General features: G+C 41.3%; 1 protein-coding gene across 5 annotated transcripts in view; it reads right to left on the bottom strand.

Moving 5' to 3' along the window:
• Window positions 1–219: 219 nt before the first annotated feature.
• SLC38A1 (solute carrier family 38 member 1) overlaps window positions 220–26,331 on the bottom strand; it is a 63,505-nt gene continuing 37,393 nt past the window's right edge. For 4 of the 5 annotated variants that reach the window (XM_032420371.1, XM_032420372.1, XM_032420375.1 and 1 more), the window contains 12 exons: window positions 15,434–15,507; window positions 13,914–14,006; window positions 13,518–13,599; window positions 12,447–12,529; window positions 10,513–10,571; window positions 10,274–10,390; window positions 8,948–9,027; window positions 7,274–7,374; window positions 4,881–4,999; window positions 4,208–4,349; window positions 4,011–4,108; window positions 2,150–2,251 (listed from right to left, as the gene is read on the bottom strand). In XM_032420371.1, the coding sequence (XP_032276262.1) occupies window positions 2,150–2,251; window positions 4,011–4,108; window positions 4,208–4,349; window positions 4,881–4,999; window positions 7,274–7,374; window positions 8,948–9,027; window positions 10,274–10,390; window positions 10,513–10,571; window positions 12,447–12,529; window positions 13,518–13,599; window positions 13,914–14,006; window positions 15,434–15,507 (1,150 nt within the window). Of the gene's footprint in view, window positions 2,252–4,010; window positions 4,109–4,207; window positions 4,350–4,880; window positions 5,000–7,273; window positions 7,375–8,947; window positions 9,028–10,273; window positions 10,391–10,512; window positions 10,572–12,446; window positions 12,530–13,517; window positions 13,600–13,913; window positions 14,007–15,433; window positions 15,508–26,331 lie in introns of all 5 variants that reach the window. The other variant, XM_032420374.1, reaches the window with a different exon arrangement.

The following is a 26,331-nucleotide window of genomic DNA, read 5'->3' as shown; positions in this document are numbered from 1 at the left end:
CCTACCAAGAAATGCAGGAAATAACCTTTCCTTCTCCCCCAAGAGGATCACAACAAGGTGCTTCGATGCCTGCCTTTTCTTTCTTTTTTTTTTTTTTTAAAGATTTTATTTATTTATTTGAGAGAGAGAGAATGAGAGACAGAGCGCATGAGAGGGAGGAGGGTCAGAGGGAGAAGCAGACTCCCCGCTGAGCAGGGAGCCCGATGAGGGACTCGATCCCGGGACTCCAGGATCATGACCTGAGCCGAAGGCAGTCGCTTAACCAACTGAGCCACCCAGGCGCCCCGATGCCTGCCTTTTCTATGGGACGTTAGTCTGTAAAGGGGGAGGGGACAGTTCCTTGTTACTCCCAGTGAATGGTGAGCAAGACCTTTGGGGATTTGAGTGAGGGAGGAACAGAACCCAGACCTAAGTGCTTGGAAATCCTGCCAAGAGTCTGCGGTTAGATTCTACTTATCTCTGGATAAGAAATCTGTGCTTGGTGAACTATGTGTTTGAGAAATTCAACCGGAATATAAATAAAACACAAGTCCTATTTCAAGAGACCAGCTCCCAGAGCACAAACATTTCTTACTGTGTGATAGAGACAGTCCAATCACAGGTGATGGTCCAGCTTTGGGAGGATGCGGTTCTGGGTTTCCTTATTGCCCCCCAACTTTCCAAGCTATGCCTTGTCCCCAACTCTCTTCTTTTTCAGTCTCCGTGTAATTTCCTTCCACCCCCTTTAGGAGATAGTGGGGCTGGAGTAGGGGTCTGAGGCAATTCTGTCCTCTCGTGCGGGTCATGTTGGGCAGGGTACTGGCCGACCCTTTGGTTAGGGACGAGAAGGGGGGGCGGCACATGCACCTAAGTCCCCGTCGGAGGGAAGGAAGGTACACTGATTCTGTCACAAGTTCTTCTCAAAGGCAGTCTCTGAGGGTTCTTTTCCTTTCCTTTTTTTTTTTCCAAGACTCTGAGTGGATTGTTAATGGAGAAGAAATAGGAATGAGGCTTATTTAAGGTACAAAAATCTTGTATTTGTAATAACCTAAATTTATAGATATAAAACAAGTCTTTTAAAGACCCCCCTAAAGTACCCAATATAAAACAGGAATTACTTATCCTAGATCATCCTTGGTTAGATACACATTATTCCCTGTGCAAAAAGCTGGTGGACATGAATAAAAGCTGCTGGGTTTATAATTTAAGAAAGTGTTTTTTCTCCCTCCAACAATACAGATGTAGGGTTTTTGCATCACAGGAATATTTTCTTAGGCATTTTGTATGCTCTTTTTGCAATACTCGTGCTTCTCAGTTTATTACAAAGGTGTCATGGGTCTCCCTCAGTGGAAGGTGACTCAGATTAGAGTAACTTTGACACAACTGGCCAAGAGGGAAACAAAACTTCATTTGCTAGATAACCCAAATGTGTAGTTTAAGATGTTTACCAAGGTAAGAAATCATTCTCACCCCCTTCCCAGCAAAGAACACTCATTGGAGACGGTCTCTGCTGAAGCAGGATGTAGTACCAGTGAAGGCCATTGGGCCACCAGAGCCTGGCGGCCAGGCTGACCAGGGCCACCTCGAATGTTGGGTAGGCTCTGATCCCGCGGGGGCGCACACCCTGTCATTCTCTCATGATTATCCCTGTGTGCTATGTTAACCAAAGTAGGCAAAATATTTATGAAACCATTTTCTTTTTCTGTAAAGCAAAATAACTATATACAATTCGAGATTCTTTTCTCTTCTAAAAAGGTACCAATGGCATGAGCAGAACATTGGCAGGAAAATTATTTTGGAAACTTGGATGCATAATAAATAAACATGATCGATAATTATGTTTTCAAAGTTCTAAGGGACCATGAAGTCACAAAAAATAGAGTTAGGAGAGTGAAAAATAACTGACTGTGAAGAGTACTGAGAAATACAATTGCATGAAGCTTAAAAAAAAAAAAAATCCACAATCCTTAAATTGATCCCAACTCTTAGAGGGACAGGAACCATTATAGAAACAGGTTTCTGTTTTGCTACCGAAGTGTTATTCCATTTTAAGTATCTTGTGAATTTCTGTTTTGCTTCTGTAAACTTGCGAAAGAAGTGATGAGAGATTGCTGATGTGTGGTGATGTGACCGAGCCGCGGGCCGGAACGTTTCCTGTCCTCAGCTGGTCTCAGTGGCCTTTGTCACTACTTGATGAGCAGGCCCAGTCGTAGATGACCAAGGGAATGCTGACCAGGGAGAACAACACCCCCAGGACCAAGAAAAGGGCGGCCTGGAGCAACATAAAGGCATGGGTTATTTTCAGGGAAGCCAACATCTCCCACATACACCTGGGAAAAAAATAGAAATGCTTTTCCCTCTCTTTTTGTGTCCCCTTGTATTTGGAGTTTGTTATAACCATTGCTGAACTGTGAGGATCATTCCAAGATTGTAAGGATCTGATTCTCCAAGGATGGGAAAACAAGAACCAGCTATGCGGGGCCATCCTCCACATTCTGTTCTTTGACTTCACAGTCATCTCAGAACAAATCCGTTCTATAACTCACCGGGCATCCTTACAGTTTCTTTCAAACTAAGATTACAACTAAAAAAAAAGAAAGGCCTTTGAAAACATAGAGGTTGTTTTGTTACTTTTTACCAACCAACCGAGGTTATCGGTGGCAGGCAAACATTTCTTTCTGAAAAAGTGGGAAAAAAAGATATATAAAAGCAAAGTCTATTTGATCAAGTGAAATAGGAAATGGGTGTCCAGAATTAACTTATTGTAAGGGTTGAGGAAGGCCAGAAGGGGGGACAGGTCACTAAAACCAGAATCTGGAGAACATGAGATTAGAAATTGCTTGGCCTTCAAAGTATCCAAGGAGAGCTTTGCAGGGAGAAGGATGAAGTAACATGAGAGCCAAGGGGGCTGGACTGGAACCTGGAGGGCGGAGCTAAGGGAAGGAGAAGAGGCAAATGGTGGGGTTATACACAGGCTTTCCATCATAGGTCTGGTCTAACTCCCCGTGGGGTCCCACATGGACAGGAGCCCTTGTCTAATGCTATCTGCTAGATCCTACTACCAGTTTTAAGGTAGGAGCAGGGTTGGGGAGGCCCAGAGAACTCATGGGCAACAGGCCTCTAAGCACTTTCAGATTTAATCTGACTATATTTTACTGCTATGCCAGAGGAGCTGCTCCTTCTCTGTCCTTATGGAGCCCCTCCCCTACTGGTACGAGTTAGAAGGACTTGGGACTTACGGTTTCAGGGATAATCCTTTTGGGGAAGTAGATGCTGTACCAGCATCAGTGTGGCTTCTCCTAAATGCACAAGGATGATCCCTCCTGCCTACAACTCTCATCCGGGTCTGTTGACTCAGGTCATGTGTGCAATTGGAGCGCTTACACTATCTGGGAGGGCGGCTGAGAAGCCTTCTCCGAGGCCAAACAAAATGGTGCTCCAGGAGGTACTCAGGCAGTAGCCACACACCCCTGCTTCCCTCACTCGCTCCAAGTGCACCACCTTCAAGATGCCTTTGAACTTCACCACACCTGGAAACAGGAATCCCAATATAGAAAGGTAGTTTCTGAATCCAGGTCTGTTGTTCCAAAATATTTCTGTCAAATCATAAGAAGGCTCTTGAAGAGAACTCAGCCATTTTAATGAAGGCACCCCATGTGCCCTGGGCTGTCGGAGGGAGTTACGGGGCTAAGAATGGTACAGAAACAGTGGGCTGCATTAAGTCTTCGAGTCCCTCTCCCTTTCCTAGCTTGTTAAAGACAAGGCGTCGCCTTACAGAGACGCAGGATGACAAACGTCCAGTTTCCCAGCTGGCCCTACCCTAGCTCAGAGCAAAAGCTAAGGCACAGTAACACATTTTGAGAGAACAGATCAGAGTCTGATACGGTATTTTAAATCTCCCAAAGGGGAAAACTACAGGACTGCTGCTCCCCCTCTGAGGCTGCTAAAAGTAGGATGAGGTGGGCTATTCATTTGGTATATTTAAATGAAAAACCAATCAGAAAAATTAGAGTGGCTGGCCTGAGACATACCCAAATTCTTTGAGTTCCTTTATCTCCATCCTGGCTTGTGATTTTTAAATAAAGAGATGAAGGAAGAATGAAAATAAGCATATTAGCAGATGTGACTCCTGTAAAATAAGAAAAAAAAAAGGAAGTTGTTACGGTGAAATTTTAGCTTTCTAAACAGCTGTTGTAGAACGAGAAATGTAAAGTTCATAAAGCCGTACCTACGACCCCAAAAATGTCCTTCATGGAGGGTATGAAGATCACCAACAAGTTGATAATAACCAAGAGTATGAAGGTAACCAAGATATGACGACACAAATTAAACTTTGTTTTCTTAGCCAGTTCAAATAAAGATGAACGAACCTACAGGAAAAGAAAACAAAGGCTCTGTGAGGACCCCCAGCATGCCAACCTTCACGTCCTCAGCAGAAACTCACGTCCTGGTGCACAGGAATCTGGGAAATGTTTTGTAAAACATTGTGCAGTATTATAGGCAGGGGGGCTTGACTTAAGGAAAGTATGTTTATTTACAAATTGGTAGTTTGCTCCAGTGGGGGATAATTTCCGTTTTTATCTATGACTAAGTATGCTCCTCCGGTCCCTTTCTGTTCTCTCATCATGCGCAAGCAAGATCCAAACACTCTGTCTACATTTCTTTGCGAAGAAGGAACAGATTAATGAGAATTAAGATTCATCCCAGCAGAGTCCGCCCTATCTCACTGACCCTACTTTCTTTCCGAAGAGCCTTAACCGAGTCTTGGGGATGCCTCCCTGGTACCATTCCAGCGACACCGGGAAGTTCCCTGCAGCAGGCTTTCTCTGGAGCAGGGTCGGAACACGAAGGAAGGGCGGGACCTCAGCTTTTCTTATAGGGCCCTGAGGCCCGTTACTCACCGTGAAGAATAACACGGGCACTGTGAGGATGACAGCAACAATCACAGCCAGCCGCACTGTCAGGATGAGAATGTCATCTTTACTCTGGTACTTGTGAAGGAGGTCTGACTGCACCTTTTCTAAAGCGAGAAAAAGAGAGTATTGAGAAAGAAACAAGGCACACTGCTGAATGACAGTTTATCTGAACAACAAACTCGCAACCTAAATAAAGGGCAAGGGAAGCAATGTTCTGGGTGTCGAAGTAACTATTAAAACAATTTATGAAGTTGAGAAGAGGAATGCCCTGTGTGAGACAGGCTCCACTTGTCCATATGTAACTTTAAGAGGAATTTACAGTCATCGCTAGAAGCAGCTACACAGTGTGGGGATGCTCGGTTTATACTGAATTCAATCTAGGCGTAAACTGGGGTTAAAAAGAACGTACAGTTGAAGCACAAAACCCTTCTTCTTCCTTTTTTTTCTTCAAGATTTTAAATTTATTTGAGAGAGATCACGAGTGGAGTGAGGGGCAGAGGGAAGAACTGGCTCTCCCCAATGAGCAGGGAGCCCGACGCAGCACTCGATCCCAGGACCCCGGGATCATGACCCAAGCCGAAGGCAGATGCTTAACTGAATGAGCCACCCAGGTGGCCCGCACAAAACCCTTCTTAATCTAGACTTTCCCCCACTTGGTGCCACTCGTCAAACGAACTTCACCACCAGCAGGAAAGAATTCTCTTCCATGTATGTTTTTCTTATTAAAAAAAAAAGTATCTAGCTTATGTACGACTTTGAACTTCTTCTTAACTCTGAACTTCCAAACGTGATTTCAAAGACAACCAAAGCTCTAATGGCAGTCCCTGCGAATGCTCACTGCTTTGACAAGAGCTTCTTCCCCTCCTGCCATGTCTCTTGTAAGGACTTCTCACTGTACCAGTCTCAAGGTTCCAAGGGTGGAATTCCAATTCTATTCTGTGCCATAGATTGGTCTCAGTTTTGGAAAAGGAGCCTAGGTTATAATAAAAATCTCACTAGTTCTAATTTTCTTGAGTCAAGATTTATAACCATCTAAAAATAGCTGAGCCTTTTTCTTTAACCGAAGAGTATAAAAGGGTTTGGCATTTTATTTTATGGGGGGGGGAATATGGATTTGCAAAGAAAACTCATGGCGTGGACAACAGTGAGATTGTTCAACGAACATGAAGCTCTCCCTCCCTCCTTTTACCTACCCCCAGCCCTGCAACTCTGCAGGAAATCTAGAAACACTATTTGTATGCAAAACTTCAACATGGCATTTATGGATTCATCGGACAATGCTGTCTGCCGTTGCTTGTGAAAATGGTAACAATGCAACTGTATAAGCAGGGTAGCCATGCTCTCCAGGCTGAATTAATCATCTCCAAACGAGCTTAAATTTTGAGATATTTGTGTTTATGGAAAAAAAATGCCTCAAAGAAATATTGTTTAATAGAGAACAATGTGAGGTATATGTATTTAAATTTAAATCAGGTCCCAAATTATAATGGTAATGAAAGATGTTAAATACAGCTTGAGGATCATTTGAATAGGAGAGGATGAAGACCTAATAAAAGAAGGAAAACTGTTCCTACAGGGCCAATAAGTTACAAATGAAACCCAGTTGTTCTCTTTTTCAGATTTCATTCCTTTGAACCTTCTCTGCCATTCCTTCAGATCTTTGCAGAGCTCCAACTTCCAGTGAACAATCAGGCGTTTTATTTTTAATTAACACAAGTGTCATGGGTGTAGCACTCTGCTCTTTCTCACTTTCAACATCTGTCTCTGTCTCTCTTCTCTATTAATGGAATCTGACTCAATTCGCAACAGCAATTAGGAGAGCCTTCTCTGGTCTAGTTTTAAACTTTCCTCAGTAAAGGTGGCATGCTTATAAAATGCAGTTTCTTTTAAGGACAGTATTAGGAGAAAAAAATTACAGTATCTTGTTTCAGTAATTATTCTATTGTGCTGTCTGCACAAATATGTAAAGGAATCATCACCATTGGCTTTATGTAGACGAAAAGACCAGCAAAATCAATGGGTAGGTTTGTTGCTTTTTTTGGGTTATCGTGTTAAAAGTTATTTGGATATTGGAGTGCTGGGGTGGCTCAGTCAGTTAAGCAGCTGACTCTCAATTTCAGCTCAGGTCATGATCTCAGGGTCCTGGGATTGAGCCGCATGCACCGGGCTCTGGGCTGAGCAGGGAGTCTGCTTCAGGACTCTCTCCTCCCCTTTGCCCTTTCCCACGGCGCACGCACACTCTCTCTCTCTCTCTCTCTCTCTCCGTCTCTAAAATAAATACATAAATCTCTTTTAAAATGTTAAAAGTTATTTGGATACTGATTTTCACTAATTTACTTACAAACACCTCTATTTATGTGCTAACAGAAGTCACTTACCATAGAATGTCAAGTAGCCAAAAATGGCAGTCAAGAAGTACATAACAAACATGGCGAAAAAGGAGATATTGGAAACCATCTGCATCTTTTTCTGTGATCGACTAGGAACAAAAATAAGGGAATTTTAAAAATTAAAAACCATGTTACTGAATTTAAGTACTGGTGTTAACACTGAAGAATACTAACAACTTTCTATCAGGCTAGGGAAGATATGACCAGCTGAGATTACCCCCCTTCCACCTCCCCTGCCCCCAGCAATTTAAAATAACTTCTTTTATACCAAACGGGTATTGTGAGAGAGAGATTCATGGAACTACCAATCCCTCAAATGTCCTTCCCCATTCTTTTGAAAGAATATCAGGTTCTCATCTGAAGGGCAGAGAATATTTTTTAATATTTGTTTTTGATATTATCTCCATACTCAGCATGTACGGGGAAAAGGGCAGAATAAATTCAAATCTCCCAGCCCAGAGATCAGGGGCAAGGCTAGAACTTGACCTCAGGTGTTCTGTTGCTAAAGCTCTTATTTAGGTTCCTTTTTTCCCACTGAGTAGCTTCAGGGATGCACCTGGAAGTCTATGTTTCCAGAGCAGTAAGTACCCAAGTGATCACAACTGTGATGATGAAGGGCTCTATCTCTTAAGTCAAGTTTAGTCTGGGAGTTTGGGTGAACCTTTAAGTTTCTTTAATGGCCCAAATAATTCATCTATAAGACTTGTACTCAATAACAGACCACGATAGTCATAACATTTGTTTGTGTCATAACAGGAAAAATTGAGAGGTACACACATCAGAAAATTACAAACTAAAAGCTGGACTATTACATTTAAAAGATGTCAAAGACATATTTATAAATGTCCTAAGTATAGGATCATAAGGTAGGATTGATGTACACATAGGTAGATGTAGATATTTTAAAACTTACCCATATATCAATTAAATATGAAAGAGGAAGAGTCATGAGTGAATCAATGCTAAATGATATTTTATTTTTCAAAATGGAAAGAGACAGCTATATTGTATATCTTTTCTGAGCTTAAGACTATGCCATGAAGACTATTTTTATCTGTAAAGTCTGCTTAACAGTAGGCTAAAATGAGAACCCAGGAGGAAATTTATAAGCAGGACTTCAGTTTTCTCTAAAACAGCAATCATTTACAAATCTATAGAATCATCTTAATAGTTTAAAATGAACAATAATATTCTCTTGTCCAGTTTGTGGCCTTAACATTAATTTCTTTCTGCCTGATTTTGCAGCCTTTTCCCTCTAAACCAGTAAGAGGCAAATCAGACACAACGCATTCTGCAGTTTATACATGAATCTGATTATTATTATACACTTGCAAAATAAGCATAACTGACATAAAGCAACACAAATACTTGAACTCTCCTAAGTAATATAGTATGTGAAAAAACCAATTTAACAAAATAAGTCCACATAGTTGGCCACTTTATGTATTTACGGCCAAAACATACTGCAGATTTCTGATTTTTCTTGTTCTTTTTTTCCTTTAATATAGTACTTGCTCAAGAATGGCCGAAAGTAAATGTTGAAGCCAGCTGATTAGTCCATGGAGGTTCATTATACAAATCTATTTATTTTAATACAGTACTTGTGTACTAACGAGGGGATGTAAAAAATGATTAAGGTAAAAAAAAAAGCAAATCTCTTACTCTTTAAGCTCACTGTAAATTGGCAGGACTGACGGGTGGCAGACAAAAGCAAACGCAATGGTTGGTAAAGCATACACGGTCTATTTGAAAGAGAAAAATAAACATTAAGAAGAAGCATTTTTTACTCTAAAAATTATTCCGCTCCAATATTTCTGCGCTGTCGTTTTCTCTGACAGCTCTTCAGAATCCCTGGATTATTCGGTTATTAGGAGGGCTTTGATACCAAAAATAGAAGCAGCCTTTCTAAGAGAGCTTATCTAGCTTGAGACATGAGGCACTTGGCACACAGGGGTTTTAGGTTCGCCTCACCTACATCCTATTTTACTGCTTCAGGCAAAGCATCATCCCATATTTACATGGCGCTGGCCAGTCACCGGGCACTTTCCCTGCATTATTTCACGGAGTCTCTACAACAACCCTGAGCAGTAGACAGACCACTGATGCTCTCCCGACTCCCTCCAACAGGTTAGGTGACATGCCCAGGACTTCTCCCATCTCTGTTCCACTGCTCTTTGCTCTATAGGGTGCATCAAATCAGACTTAAAAGATGGCATCTAAAAAGACAACTACTTCCTCAGTCACTACTTTGGCTGTGTCCTTAGAGTTGAGAGAGAGAGAGAGAGAGAGAGATCTCTTTAGTTTTCTTAGATAAGACTTTTTAAAACTCTCAAACTCAATACAACTTCTGATGCAAAAAAAAAAAGGAAGAAAAGTAACATTTCTCATGCTTTAAGTCTGTGCAAGCACTGGACCAGGCCCATTCTAAAAAAAAAACCCTGTGAGAGACAGAACAGAATCTTTGTTTTTCACATGGGGTTTGGTAACTTGTGGAAGGATTTAAATCCAAGCGTGATTGGTTCCATAGTCCACTGTTCTCCATGCTATTAGCAGCATCCCAACTATATGAAAGTTTGCTAAGTGTCAATTTGTGTATCTGTATTTCGGTATCTGTATTTCAACTGTGTGAGCTGGGGAAACTTGAGGGATGCCTTTCTGTCACCACCAGGGAAGAGCAGTGGGCTAACGATGGCATTAATTTGTTTTTAAAGATCTACAAGGAAGAGAGGCGCTGAGACAATGATCCAGAAAGAGATTTTCACAGAGAATGCTTAAGGTTGTCCTTTATGTAAACTGGATAAGAGGAAGCAAGAAATGTAATATTTGCCTATTTCTCAAAGGTCTCCAAATTATGGAATTTGGGAAGCAGTGGTATGGTGCTCTATTGAGAACAAATACTTTCAAAGCAGTTTAATTACAACAAATATGAGAACGATAATGCTCTTAGTAAAATGCTCTTTTTTATATTTAAAATATAAGGAAACTTACCTTTGAATTGAAGGTAATGTATTTTGGCGTACACATGTCAGGGTTTGTTAAATTAGCACTTATTGTTGAATTTAGCTCCAGAACAATGCAGGGAATTTGAAATTTTTTGTAGATAACCTGGTATTAAGGAATATAGGAGAAACAATATAGACATTATCAAATAAAGCTAAACAATGAATAACTGCTGCATGGCATTGTACTATGGCAAAACCAAACCAACCATTTTCATCAGCACTTACCACTATTAGGAAAAAAACCATACAGCTCAAAGAAAATCCGCTAGTATAGCCAAGATACCCTAAAAGAAAAGTTGAAAAAATTTATTGTTATTATTTCATGTATCACCTTGTTTCTTTCAATGCATTATTTCTTTAACTTTTTTTTAAAAGATTTTATTTATTTATTTGACAGGGAGAGAGTTAGCGAGAGCAGGAACACAAACAGGGGGAGTGGGAGAGGGAGAAGCAGGCTTCCCGCCAAGCAGGGAGCCCGATGTGGGGCTCGATCCCAGGACCCTGGGATCATGACCTGAGCCGAAGGCAGACGCTTAACGGCTGAGCCACCCAGGCGCCCCTCAATGCATTATTTCCAGCAGAGTTCCAATAATATACAAACATGCCTATGTGAATATAAGATTTATTACTTGAGAGTGCTCCTTTATTTGACAAAATAATGGTGACTTTAAATAAAAATATCATATTACCGCTTTGATTCCCGTTTTCCCTGATACACTAGACAATGAAGATTCCCAGATAGGGAAAAAAGAGCCTTCCAAATTTGGCCATAGCTCTTTGTTGCTCTACTCTGATGGAGTCTTTTTTTTTTTTTTAAAGATTTTATTTATTTATTTGACAGAGAGAGACACAGCGAGAGAGGGAACACAAGCAGGGGGAGTGGGAGAGGGAGAAGCAGGCTTCCCACTGAGCAGGGAGCCCGATGCGGGGCTCGATCCCAGGACCCTGGGATCATGACCCGAGCCGAAGGCAGACGCTTAACGACTGAGTCACCCAGGTGCCCCATCTACTCTGAATGGAATCTTACGGCCAAATGCATTTACTCTTTGATCTACTCGATAGTTCTTTATTACGGACTTATTGTATACATACTGAATATCAGCTACGTAATACTTCTCGTCCCAGATGAGGGGCATACAGAGAGGAGATGAAGTGATTTCTAGGAATAAATTGAGCATCTGGGGATCTTCACCTTGCTCCCCTTGAAGTCCCCCAACCACTGTAACTTCCACAAAGGCAGAGTAAGTGGTCTCTGGGAGGTTGCACTATTCTCATCCCTGGAGAAGAGCCCTTCCCTCCTTAATCTGAAAAGAGCTACATGTATATATACAGAGAAGCCGAAACACAGACCTAGAAACCAGAAAATTAAGTCGTTTTTAAGATCTACTTCTAGATCTTACATAACAGCTACAGAGGCTTGATATTTTTCATACAAAACAAAACACTATGGTTAGCAATCATTTGGGGTAAGAACTTTATAACCTAAATGTCTTCCTTGAATTAGCCCAGAATTAAAGGAGATGTGTTTTGGACTGGATAGCAGTCTGGCCACATTATTCAATGTATACAATTCCCATAACATGAGACACACTCGTCTCCAAATATAAACATACACACAAAAAATGTCAAAACCAAGTGGATAGGACTTGGTGATTATCTGTAGCCTTTGACTTGTCACTTCTCTCTTTCCCTTCAGTGAAGCAAATAATTGAGATTGGTTAGACTCTGATAATTTAAGAGTGATTCATAATACTTCAGGGGATAAATATAAGCAACTTTCTGTTTTGATAGATTTGAAAATCTACTTCTCTAAATAATCAGGATACTTAAGACCTTGTATAAGGAGAATTCCATTTTCTGTACTTTTCTCAGAGTAGCCTGTAAGTTGTGCTATTGGATGTGGCCCTGTGTCTGTTGCTGGCCCCAGAACCTCACTGCCCCCCTCTACAGCTCAGTAGAGGGATTGCTTAGGAGGTCACATACTAACCAGTGTTTTTATGCCATATTAAAGTCAAGCCTGAGTAATACTTGTAATTTATCATTCACTTAATCTTTACCCTACAAGTGAAAGTAGAGGGGGCAAAGTTGTTCATTTTTATTAGGTTTCTGACTCATTTGGGCACTGCAGAGACTATGATAAAAGCAAGCTCTTTCCTTACCTAAGTTCTTCAAGAGACACAGAGGGAGGATTATGCCAAAAGTAACTACCACCACCAGAACTCGGCCATCCACATACCAGGCTCTGAAAAAGGCATTTAAGTGGTTGGGTCATATTTCCGTAGAAAGTCACATTTTTTCTCAAATGTAAAATTTCACAATATGTTTTAATGAGTTTTTACTATTATTAATTTTTACCATTAATTTCTATCATTATTCAGGTTTATCCAAACACTTTAACCCAACCACTCCCCATTTACTATCGTCTCTCTCCCAAGTGATGGAAGAAGGGATTTTTTTTTTCCCTCCCCCATCAGCTAAATGTGGCATTCCTCTGAATAATTTACGTGGTTTCAAAGCTGAATGCACACACTGCATTCCGTCCGATTACAACATGTCTTATCAATTATTTAAGGAGAAGTTCCTTTTTGTTTTGCTTGGCTGATACCATTGAAAAACAAGTCAGCACAGGTAGGCATCGCTTTCTCCCTAACCTCTTGTATTTGACCTTGAGTCCTGATGACAGAACGCGAGGAACTCTGGCTCCTACAATTCTCCCTTGAAAGAAGGCAGAAACACTAAGACTGACAAGAACTGTTAAACAAGAAGGAGTGAAAACATGCCAGGTGTAGCCCCAACATTTTCCAAGCTTATCTTTAATGAAGTCAGCTCATGTAAATTTTGCTCCCTTCTTTAAGAAAGAGACTAGGGTCTTAATGTTTTTGCGTGTTCCACTTCTGTGTTAAATATATGTCTGTGTTAAAAATACTCTGTATCCATTCTGTTTTGTAGAAACTAGATATAGATTTCAGGCTCTCTGGGGGATGCAGCATCTACTGTTTGCAGCCTGACAGATAAATCTACCTTTTAAATGCTCAGAGTCAAATGGCTTTCCCTGCTTCTTTCATTTATATAACAGCCCCAGAGAAATTTGTTGGAACAACAGAGTAAGAAAAAAACAACCCAGGGAAAACTCAGGTGCCTCCGGTTTTCATAAAACAAAAACTTTGGTTAACCCACATTTACATTAAAAATATTTTCGTTATCTTGCAAAAAAATGGTCTATAACTTACGAAAATGCCTCTTCCTTTCCCATGAGAAACTTTATGGCGGAGGGTAGTTCATTTTTTACTATGAAGAGGTAGCTCAGCATTGCTAGAGGAAAATGAGAACATTTTTAGAAAGAAGATACTAAGGCTCATGTTGCAAGCTATATAAAAGGCTACCAGCCTGTTCTTAGACTGACCTTCAATAAGACACAAAGACAGTTTTGGCTACTCAGTATACTTGGTTTTAAATGAGTGACTGCTCTTACTTTCTGCCTTACTTTCCATGTGCCATTTTAGCAAGGAGAACGATACTGCTTCCATTTTGTTAAAATTCATGCGGCCACCCAACCACCAGAATTAGAAAAGATAATAATATTCACATACTTTAAAGTTATGCATAGAGAAGCGTGTTCTTTTTACCTCCAGTGTTCTGTAGAGAGGTGGCTCCAAAGATTACGAGCTTCCCTGTGGTGCCAAAGACCTGTTCTCCCAGCTTTTCATAAACCATGCAGCCTATTTAAAAATCATAGTTGAGAACACAAGAAATGACACAGGGATCTAAAAGTTAAAGAAAGCCAATATTTCCTCACTCTATGGACTATTCCCCAAGTTATTCTGTCTTTCTCAAAATCACACACGTAGCCTTTTGGGCTTTGCAAGGGTTAAGGTGTTGCAACCTCGTGACATTTTAAAATGTCAGACATGACCACCATTTCTCCTTTTTCAGGTTGGCTACAAAAGCATTTACAATTCAATTATTAGGTCATAAAAGGCTTATTTTTAACTATCTCAAAGAGTCTTCCTCCTTGGGAAGGAGGGGGGAGATTCCTACTCTGATCTCCTTCTCAATCTGGTGCATATCATTAAAGTAAAGATTTGATTTAAAAATAAAAATCCTTAGAGTTGGGACAGAAGTTTCCTTTTGAATTAATTATGTGAACTGATGAGGCTAACAAGGGATTATTTTAATAACATTCCACGAATGCCTCGTATGTCCTAAACACAATAACAAACATATGATAGTCAACACCAGAACGTTGATCATTTGTAAAATTTAGTTCAAAGATATGCAACTCAGAAAAGAGACCAATAGATAAATCTGTCAAAAGAATAATTTGGCTACAGCAAAATCCTAACATGTTCAACTGTCTCATCTCAATAAATACTAAACTGCTAAACCATCCATTAAAAAAACATGTTTATATTTCTTTATGACAGTTCGGTTCACGTTTTCAAAATGTTCACAGAAAACAATATGGGTCAGACTATAATTAAAACTTTGTTTAATCTCTCATAAGACTGGTGTTTAAACAAGACAATGGTAGATCCTCGATCTATTACAAAATGTCCCAGTTAAATGGAGTCGTCTCTGTACAGTAATAGTTGGCTAATGTGGTTTTAGCTAAAGTAAAAGTCAAAGTATTACAAACAGAATCCATTTGTCCCAGGAATAGAAAACAAACATTTCAGGTATTACACTCCCCAGAACTTGGAGCCTTTCCACAGCACCCTTGCTCCCACATTGCCTCGGGTGTAACATTTTCTCCTTGGAATACACACACGAGAGAATGAAAGCTCCATTTACTTTTAAAATCTTGAAGTCTATAATATCAAAACTTGGGATCCTTGTTCTGAATTTATAAAGACCTAAGGAAAAACTGAAGCCTTTCAAATGAAGTCATCTTAAACTAGAAAAATAGGTATAATTGGAGGTGTGCTTTAAATGGCAACACTATTCTCTCAGTGTTCAAGACAATTTAATTTCCATGGTGCTGTATCTATTTCTCTGGGTAAATGCCACCATAGGTTTTTGAGGGACTGTAGGTCAAAGTACTGTTCAATAATCAGTTGCTGAATGGGGAGGATATCACTTGTTCACAATATCACCATGCAAATCATTCACCCTGGCTTTAACAAAATTAGACATATTATCAGCTTACCTGTTTCCTTTGAACAGATCAAAAGAAGGTTTATTGAATATATAGATAGCAGTGTCACAGAAGTCAAAAGTATCCTAAAGCAAAGAAAATAAGTCTTGTAATAACTATAAAAGAACATACTTGGACCTTACATTTTAGAAGGACAAAGGCTTATTTATATGGTTAACACTGTTTGTTGGTAGCATCCAAATTTTGGAAACTATTGGTCACACCCTCTTTAAAATCCTCAGTAAAAATGTTCTACCAAATAAAGAGCTACTCATTAGAATCTGAGTAACCCTAACTGTGCAAATCCTCTACATTAATTCAAAGCCCAAATAGCTCTCTGAGGTCATTTCAGTTGAGATGACTTTCAGACAGTATTATGAAAGAAAGCTTTTATGGTCTATGATGTACTTTCTGTTACATCCGTGTGAGAAAGTGTGAAAGAGGTGTAGGGCTGGGCGGGGGGGGGGGGGGGGGGGGTAGGGGCTGAGGGAAAGGCTTGTCGATGACCATGTAACTTTAGGCAACTTGCTCAATTTCTCCCATCCCTAGATTCCTCACCTATAACATAGACACAAGCTAAATGAAGTCTAAGGTTCTTTTCATCTAATTACTCCATGGCTATTTTTGAATCTATATACTGGACCACTGAGATAACTCACTTTTTTTGCACCTGGTTCCTCTTAAAGACTAAGCACTTCTTTTAACTGATGGGAAAATTTTGACAAGCAAAATGAAAAGACTTTTTTGAATGACGAACTCATGTTTTTGTTTTAGTACATCTGGCTCATTATCAAACCCTCCTCAAGAAAAAGCACAGTTAAAATGATGTGGGAGATTACATAGATTATTTCTGAATCATTTGGTTAAAACAGACTTGGTAATTGAAAATAAAACCTATTTGCTAAAAGGAAAAAAAGTTCCAGTCCCCCAAATGAAACCACGCACTCCCTGATGTAGGGAAATATATCCCTAGAACAATATATTAGTGCAGTTGATTCCACATTTGAGTAATTAAGGCAAAGATTTTTCTAGCAAGTGCCATTGAGAGGTACTTGGTGCATCATGCAATTCTCTCTGTGTGGGCTCTCTCTTCCCAACCCCATCCCCCAGCCCGCATACCCACTGAACCACTGTCCTTGGGCCCAGCTGAGATGTCACCTCCTTAGGTGACTTCCCTTGCCCCAGGCAGAAAGACAGTTCCGTGGCTCTCTCATGTCTTACGGCGTTTTGCTTCTCCTATATGCAATGGGGGAGTACACAATGATCAACTGCAGAGCAGACAGAATGCCAGAGATTGGTTACAAAACATAAAAGAGGGACAGAGCTCAGCAGAGGTAAAAACAAACACTGGGAGAAAGAACAGAAAACCTAACACTCTGGGTGAAGACCAAACTGACCAGCTAATAAAAAGGGGAATTTAGGGGTGCCTGGGTGGCTCAGTCGTTAAGCGTCTGCCTTCGGCTCAGGTCATGATACCAGGGTCCTGGGATCGAGCCCCACATTGGGCTCCCTGCTCAGCGGGAAGCCTGCTTCTCCCTCTCCCACTCCCCCTGCTTGTGTTCCCTCTCTCGCTGTGTCTCTCTCTGTCAAATAAATAAATAAAATCTTTTTTAAAAAAAGGTGAATTTAGGTGAAGATATGATGGTAAGGAAGTGCATTCAGACATATACTGACTTAGCTAAGATCCTTGAGTGGGAGGGTGATTAAGAAGGTAAGTCCCTTATTATCTATTCTGGCTGAGGGACAGGAGAAACTGAGAGCAGGCAGTTATTCACCCATCCAGTAGTTCTGAGATATGTAATGGAACACGATTTGATATGCTCTGCCAGAGAGGAAGATACAGGACCCAACTGTGGTATGATTTTTCTTTCACCTTGTAAGAGATAAACAATATTTATTCTGAAGAAGCAAGCTTCAAATTTTGCTCAGAGTTCACTCATGTTTTTAGGGACAATGAACACGAACGGGCAACTCCTACGTGTGCATGCAACAAGCCATAGAGGACTTGGGCATGATGTGGACTAGCATGGGCTTCCAGTTGGGGATAGGAGAGATGCAAGTTTCTGCTGCTCTGGAGTGACCACATGCCCTGTTGAGTCTATCCCCCTGGGACTGACCTAGAGAGGAGAGGGGTTCCTGCCACGGGGCCCCAGGCTAATGAGTAGAGAGTATGACCTTGCAGGAACTATGTGCCTAGCAGGAGGGACAACTTCTCATGTCTACCTAATGATTAACCAAAGGCCCTAAGCCTAGGAGATCTGGGTACTTATTAGCAAAAGAAACATTATAAGGAAACATCCATTCCCTCAGCTAGCAGCCCCTGGGACCACATGGCTCTTGCACATGGTTGCCTCCCAACACATTCTACTGGGTTGAATGTCTTTGTAGGTGACGCTCAGCTGACCTGTGGCCCTTGGCAAGAAGTAAAGGATTTCTTCATAAACTCCTATCACCTCTTTTTCTCTTTCCGGGGGGAAAAGTGTTTTTCAGGGAAGAGATTAGCAGGGAGTTCAGCTATCTTCTCCTCCACACTTACCAACAGCAGAGTGAGGTCCTCCCACTGTGATGAAAATGACCCCCCTGCTCCCGTGTTTAAGAGACATAACATTGCACCCCAGACAAAAGGACCTGGAGTGAGAGTCTGACAGTCTCTGCCTTTAACCACCCCACCTCTGAAGACGGTCTTCTTCATCCTTCCCAAAATATAGAGCTTCCCTCGAAAACCAAAAACTAACATAAAACAAAACCCTTTTCCTATCAGGTTGTAAGAGGCAAAACCTGTATGTAAAATTTTAAGACCGCTTTAGGCTATAAAAAATATCTAGAAGTATTAATGGAATTAAAAGTTAGAGAAGTGCATCTCCTTGTTTAGATTCTTAGCAAGAAACTCTGAGTTGTCTAATTGGCTATAATGATGCTAGAATAGTTTAAGGGCATCCAGAGATGTCAAAGACAAAAAACATCAAGAAGAAAGAGCAGGAGGAATGACTTGCGAGAAATGTAATGACTTATTTGAACATTTCTCCTGTCTTGAGCGTGATTGTACCTCTATTTGTCCGATTAGATATTTGTACATATTATTGTGGTTTGCTGGAAGAGAAATATACACCGGTATTCCTGTGCTAAGAGGAACATGAGTGATTCCTTTTTTCATCTCATCCGAACATCATGTTCACTTTCACACTTCTAATCATTGACGACAAGTTCTAATATGGTTATGGCAAAAACCACTTGAAAAAGGCGTTTGGGTGGCAACTAAACGTCAGCAATAGGAACTGAGCTGTCAAGGTGTTGGTATTTCAGACTTATGTTCAGCCTTGAAGAGAAGGGGATCCAGAACTTGTAGCTGGACATGGGCACTGGGGAAGCAGCGGCAGGGGAGTTATCTAGTGAAGAATGTGGTCAGGAACTTCTGAGAACCCTCACGTTGTCGGCAACACATTGAAAGAGGTGGTGCGGGGACATCCTCGGAGAGTTTGTGTCCCCTATGGGGAAGGAGCCTGTTAGGAAACAATTCTAGACTCCAGGATCAGGAAGGGACCTTTAGACACCAACCTGTCCAGCTTTCCACCCAGCACAGGAAACCTCTCTGCTGCATCCAACACACAGGCATCCAGGTCTGCAAGGTGTGTCACAGGGGACACATACGCCACCCATCCCATCCTGTTTCTGGAAAGTGCCACTCACAGGAACTGAGGCTGAGCTGAAACTACCACTGCCATTTCACCCTTTGGACCTACTTGAATCTACTTGAAATCGAAACCCTCTTCCACCAAACAGTCCATCTGATGGCGCTCATTTTCAGATTGTGCCCTTTGACCTACACCTCTCCAATTCTTCCAGCTTTCATCCTGTGATGGGGAAGTTCAGGCTCTTTACATCTCAGTCATGGTCCAGTTCCTCAACCATCCTTTGTCATGGCTGTATGCCAAAGAAAAGCACAACGCCGTCACATCAGTTTTGGTCCAAATAGCGCAAAGCACGTTAAGATTATTAACTTGAGCTGGACATCATGCTTCCTTGAAGGCAACCTATTTTCGTGTTCATTTTTACGGCAACCAAGCCACACTTTTCTTATTGAGCTTCTGTTGGAAACTCATATTAGGCTACTCTTCCTGGTTCTATCCTGTGTATACTTTTTTTGAAAGGATTCTGCACTTTTCCATTATATTTTGTCTTTCCTATCTTCTGATATCTTTTAAAATTGTTGATCTTTTTTATTCATGTATCAACTATCTCATCAAGCTTCATATCTTGAATTTGCCTTCATTCAAGTCACTGGTGCTAACTTTGAATAGAACAAGACCCCAATCTAGAAAATGGCCCCCTGCCCCATCAACTGCTCCAGCCAGAAACCTGGAAGTCACCCTTGATCTCTTATCTACTCTCTCATCCCTCACATCTAATCATTGGCAAGTGTCCTATCACTTCTCTCTCCAAAATAGTTCCTAAATCCATATACTTTTTTTTTTCCATCTCCACTGCCACTACTCTGATCCAAGCCACCAACACCTCTCATTGCTGGGCAACTGTAGTACTCTGTATCTGTCTCTCATTTCTTGCCCTCTCTGATCCATCCTCCACCTAGCAGCCAAAGTAATGTTTTTATTTCATTGCTTTATTATTTTCCTCCATTACTAGACTGTAGGATAGGCCATGACGGTTTAATTCAGAGTTGTAGCCCATCCTGTTTGCCAATTTACATACAATACCAAACAGACTCTTAGCTAAGAATAAGTGAACTTACAGATTAGTATCTCATTTGTAAGTCATATGGGATTATGCCAAACATCTTGCTAAAATCAAGATACATTCTTCCTAAGACAATCCTGTGACCTACTAGTTCACTATTATCTCAAAAGATGAAGTTAGTTTAGCACAACTATTTAGGAAAACCCTATTGACCTCTATGGAGCAATATTTTCTACAGTATTTGCACATAAAAGCTATCTAATAATTTGCTCTTGAATTATGCTTGAGATCTACTTTTTATCATTTCTGAAAGTTGGGATGAAATCTGCCCATTTCTAGTCCTCTGGTGATACTCCTGCTTTCCATGATTTCTTAAATATTTTTGACAGGGATCCTAGGTATATTTACTGTATTTGGTACAAGAAAATTTTGGCTCCTACCTTAAACAATAACATCTAAACATCTATTTTAAAAACATTTATTTGTTACTGTTTTGAATCACATTGATAAAACTGTAATTCTTTGTTCTACCCTAACTTACCCAAAGATTACTTGGATAACATTATAATAAATTCCATTTCTTCAAGTACTATATGCTAATCAAATGGAAAATGGTGACAATAGAACCAAATATTTAAGGCAATAGAAATGTTCGTTTTTTTTTTTTTTTTTAAGTAGGCTCCATGCCCAGTGTGGTGCCCTATGCGGGGCTTGAACTCATGACCCTGAGATCAAGACCTGAGCTGAGATCCAGAGTCGGTTGTTTAACTGACTGAGCCACCCAGGTGCCCGGGCAATTGAAATGTATACGCCATGACTGTGGTGGTGACTTCATAACTATATTTGGGTAAACTTACAAATCCTATCCTTTAAATTGGAGAATTTTATTGTATATAAATTATACCTTAAAAAAAAAAGACCAACCCCACATCACTTCAAGGATGATGAGACTATCTTTTAAAAGCCTAGCTAAGGGGCGCCTGGGTGGCTCAGTCAGTTAAGCGTCTGCTTTCAGCTCGGATCATGATCTCAGGGTCCTGTGATCGAGCCCCACATTGGGCTCCCTGCTTGGCGGGAAGCCTGCTTCTCCCTCTCCCACTCCCCCTGTTTGTGTTCCCTCTATCGCTGTGTCTCTCTCTGTCAAATAAATAAAATCTTTAAAAATAAATAAATAAAAAATAAAAATAAAAGCCTAGCTAAACAACAAGAAATCATATGACATACTCCCTACCCAGCCTCAGAGCCCTTGAAAGGGGGAGATGAAGCAGCAGTCACCACTCTGGATCCAGAAATAGCTTCCACGGGGGTGTTCAGATGGGGGTGTTTGGGGCTGCCATGCACCTGAGTGCTTTCAACTCCTCCAGGACCCATTCCTCTTAAAAAATAAGAGAACCCTTCCCAACCTTCCCTGCATGACTCCCCCTGTCCTCTCCCTTGCCGAAGTTTAAAGCAGCTGTCCTCAAACTTTAATGTATATACGAATCTCCTTAGGGCCTTGTTACATTGAAGATTCTAATTCAGTAGATGTGGGGTGGGACCTGAGGTTCTGCACTTCTCACAAGCTCCCAGGTGTTGTGGATGCTGCTAGTCCACGAGCCACACTTGCAGTAGCAAGGATTTAAAGCTGCAGCTCTGGCCCCGTTAACAGATCTCGGTGTTCCTGTTTCTCACAACTGTTGAACTGGTGCCACGTGGCCTGCCACACTGTCTGCAGCTGGGCTGCCATGCCGCCATCACGTGCGACTGCCTATGACACGGACCCCACAGCTGTCCAGGGGAGACTGCAGTGAAGGGGAAGCATTTACAGCTAAATCGTTATCACCCCTCTGGGACGCTCACTGGCTCTCAGCGTCAATGTGAGGTCTGGTCTACTTTCTTTGGTCGACTTGCTCAGGGTCTTAGGGCATTATTTGTTTCACCACATATATATTTTTAAATTAGGGGCGCCTGGGTGGCTCAGCCAGTGAAGCGTCTGACTTCAGTTCAGGTCATGATCCCGGGGTCCTGGGATCGAGCCCCACGTCGGGCTCCCTGCTCAGCGGGGAGTCTGCTTCTCCCTCTCTCCATCTGCCCCCCTCCCAACTCGTGCTCACTTGCACTCTCTCTCAAATAAGTAAATAAAATTATTTTCAATGCCACACACCTTTCCCCACCCCAGCCACGTCTCTTTCCTGCCAAAAGGGATCTGAGGCTTACCACACTATATAATTCTTCCTCTTCTAAACCCAGTGAAAAGTATAAAACTTTTACCGTCCTCATGATTAGAATAGTCGATATAAAAACTCCCTGCACCAGAGGAAAAGTAGTCTTTTTCACTAGTCTTTTATCTACCATCACTTCCCACCAATCCACAGCCCCTCCCTCCAAAACTCAGAGACACACAATCTGGTTGATGCAGAATATTTACAAGAAAATCTAAAATTCCAGTACAAGCCAATTGGACAAACTGTAGGAAACACACTGTTTTCTGGCCAACCATCTTTCTCCAGTCCTTCCCCTCTGTTACTGGCCTCTCTTTCACTTTCTTCTACCCCTTCACTTTCTCCTACCTTTCCAAACTGTCTCCACCTTCCTGTCTTCCCCCCTCTACTTTTTTTACTCATCTCTTATCTCTACTAACTCTCTCTGCCCTTCCATACCCTCCCTGCCAACTCTTCCCAAGGGACATATCTATATGAAGTGAGTAAGGATCTAAAAACACTGCTGCAGAGAGCAGAGCATTAGCTGGGGATGAAGAGAGGGCTGGGCAGATGGAGAACCCAAGCAAGGATGTTGAATGAGTTACCCATCTGCGTGGTTAAGGAGCTCAGATTCGGGGGTTTCCAGCTATTGTGACAGAGAGCTGGTGGAGAAGGGAATTTTAGAGTGTGGGAAAGAGAGGGGCTTTCAAGTGAAAGGCCGTGACAGCTGAGCTGGACAGGGAAGGAAGTGTGCTTCTCCCTGAGGTTCTCAGAGACAGAGGTTCTCCATGATACTGGAGGACAGGCACAGTGGGAGTACCCAAGGGAGGAGCCTGGAAGTGGAAGGGGTTGTGGTCAGAAGTAGACCCTCTGGAGGGTAACTGCAGAGGCAGGGTGGTGCTGCACGGTTCCTGGCCCAGGGAAGCCATGCTAGTGGAAAGCTTAAGTGGGAAAAAAAAAAAAGGCGACACGGAGGAAGAATTGTCTATTTAATGAGAGCCCAAATGGAAGGAGACGTGCCTGAAAGTGAGGAGAGAGGGACCAGGTGTTCTGAGTCCCTAATCCAGGTGAAAATTTTAAATATTTTGGAAAATTGAAAATTATCTTTTACATACAACTTTACTTCAATAGGGATTCAATATAATTAATAAAACAATTGATCATTACTACCAATAAATTTAGGGTATTTTCAATACATCAGGCCCACACTAAGCACTTTAAAATATTTCACTTATGAGTATTTACTATTACTATTTTACATAAAGAAATTGAAGTTCAGAGAGGTTAGGTTAAGTAGTTTGTCTAAGGTCACAGAGCTAGTATTAGAGCCCTCAAACCCTCATAGTCTGACTCCAAAGGCCTTACCCACCGATGCTATATTGTCTGCCAAAGTCAAATATCCACAGAGGAACGACAGTGTAAGCAGGAGACAAACAACTTAGAATGAAATACATCACAAGGCTAACACAGCCTGCTGTTAACAGTGAGATTTTGGGTGATTTCTTTATACTTAATTTATTTTATGCATTTTCAAAATGGTCTTTAATGATTTTCTTACTTTTACAATAATAGTATTAAAATGAAAAAATATAAAGAACCTTTCAAATGATAGTAGTATTATTCCAATTCTTCCCTTTGGGGAGGGGGGGTGAAGAGTTGCATTTGTTTAAACTCCAAGGTCATTAATATAGTCCCTATTTCATTTAAGGAACTCACAAGATATTTAAAGAAAGGAGCAGAAACATGTAATTATTCAGTCCCAAAGTGCACTTCCTAGTCACTAGATTGTGACTAAATTTCAACATTCTGAGGGTCAGAGGACCAGCACACCAGGATCTGGTAGCATGAAATTATTTGTAATATTTACACATTAGAGAGTAAAAGGGATGGTTTTTAAATGCTGAGCTGGGAACAGGCAGGGATCAATTATTTGTACAATACCTTCCATTTCTTTCCTTGTAGGTAAATCTACATTTTTTTGGTGCAAAGCTGCTCTTAAACTAGCCTCACTGCTGGTTAGGTATTTTGTGTTGTCTAATGAAAGAAATATGCCTCACTGACGACCAAATCAAATAAGATCTAATATGATCCTAAAGAGAAAGAAGTACTTAAAAGAGGTATGAGACAGAACTAGAATTTTATCAACTTAGTTGATGCTTTGTGAGGTTAAAAAGTTAGGAGGAGGTTTGACTTTAAAAGAGGAAGTCGTACTGGTAAGAAAGAAAGCCATGCGCCATCACCACTTCCTGTTTTTGCCTATAGTCGTTGGTAGAGGGCTGTGGGTTTTGCGGGCACTCCATTTATAACTCTTGACATGCCCTTCTTCCTCTTCTTCCACTCCAGAAGAATAACTGGCTTCCTTTTCTCTCAAACCTAGATCCTTACCTTTGAAAATGATGCCCCCTTTATCATACTCTTAAGATGTAACTCCTGAGTGACAGAAAAATTCCACGGAATCATTAAGTAAAGGAGTGTGCTGTTCTCAGTGGGTATTTTGGACTTCCACTCCAGCAGGAATGATGGAGCTGGGGCTTCATTCATACTTTCCCACTCTGTTTCCATGGTAGCAATGCACATTGAAGGAGAGATGGAAGAGTTAAGAGGACTATACCATGGGCTTGTTGTCCTCCTTCCCCTCATCCCACCACCAATCACAGTGTCATCCTAGCAAGTGCCTTAGCCTCTGTGAATCTTAGCTTCTTTACCTATAAAATAGGGATGATAAATAGGGTTGTTATAGATCCCATGGAACATGTAAACTTTATAACATCTTTTTTTCTCTCTAAAAAAATAAAAGCTACTCTCAGCTGGCAAGCCATACAAAAAGAGGCTACAGGTGGTTTTGGTCAGTACGCTGTAGTTTTCGAACCCCTGATGTAGTCGTAGATCACTGATACCATGGACCCAATGTAAAGTGAAGCTTGCGGCCATAGAACAAAGCAAAACTACCTGGCTCACGAAGGGGCAGTTTTCCACTCTACTAAACCAACTACCACTCTGTGAGTAATAAAAGTTCAAGCTAGCCTTGAAAATCCAAATTTCTGGACTATACTGAGCTGCTGTGCTGATACACACCTGGCCTACTGCAACTCAGTAAAGGGAACAAAAAGGCATTCATGCATCATGGAGGTATTAATACTGGTAAAACCTTAGGCAGTAGAGTTAAGTTGCCTCTTGCAGGCTAAGAAAAACACAGTGCTCCAAAATGGAGGCCATGCTGTTGTCCTTGGGTCGCACCGCAGCACCGGCACCGGATTCGACTCAGTCTAGATAGGACCGAGCCAGCTCCCAGCACACGCTCTCGCGCATGCGCGGTGCACACAGCCGCACACCTCTCCCGGGCCGCGAGAATTGCCTTCTTGGAACCCCTTATCAGACACATCTTAGATGACTCACCAACTAAGCATAACTGCTCAACTTTTAAAAACAATGGGTGGGACTCATCTCCTACACTTGCCAACCCTCTTCGTTTACAAAATAAGCCCTCATTTTTAGCACAACACTAACCACTTTCCTATTGCCCTATTTCTGAAAAGCTTCTTAATCCAGTTAATTTCAATAGAGTTCAATGGCACTGCCACTGTCCTTTTTACATGTATCTCAAATGTTGGCAAGCCTGAATGTGCCATTTCTCCTCTTCCAGGATTATTATTCCCAAACAAGAGACTCTGATGCCAGTGATTTTTGCTGCCAGCTGAAGGACAACAATTTTCTCTTCAGATCATTTCTAAGGAACAGTGACTATAACTCAAAGAATTTTAAAAACAAGTAACTGATTGACAAGAGGGAAGATGAATGTGACTACACTCATGGACCTCCTCCTAGGATCACCGGAAGAGTAGAGTTTCCCTCTTGACCTCCTCTTTAATCACCCGGGTTTTAAGATCACAAGATCCAGTTTGGTCTTTCCTCAGGAGGCAAAGAACTGCCTGCTTAGGAGTGCACAGAGAAAGACAACTTAACATTTATGAGGAATAACTTGATAAATATCACACAGACCATTTCTGTTACTGCTAAGAGCAAAATTATCATCTTGGT

Source organism: Phoca vitulina, unplaced genomic scaffold, assembly GCF_004348235.1.
Source record: "Phoca vitulina isolate PV1807 unplaced genomic scaffold, GSC_HSeal_1.0 scaffold23, whole genome shotgun sequence".
Taxonomy (NCBI): Eukaryota; Metazoa; Chordata; class Mammalia; order Carnivora; family Phocidae; genus Phoca; species Phoca vitulina.
This window is presented reverse-complemented; position numbering and strand designations above follow the sequence as displayed.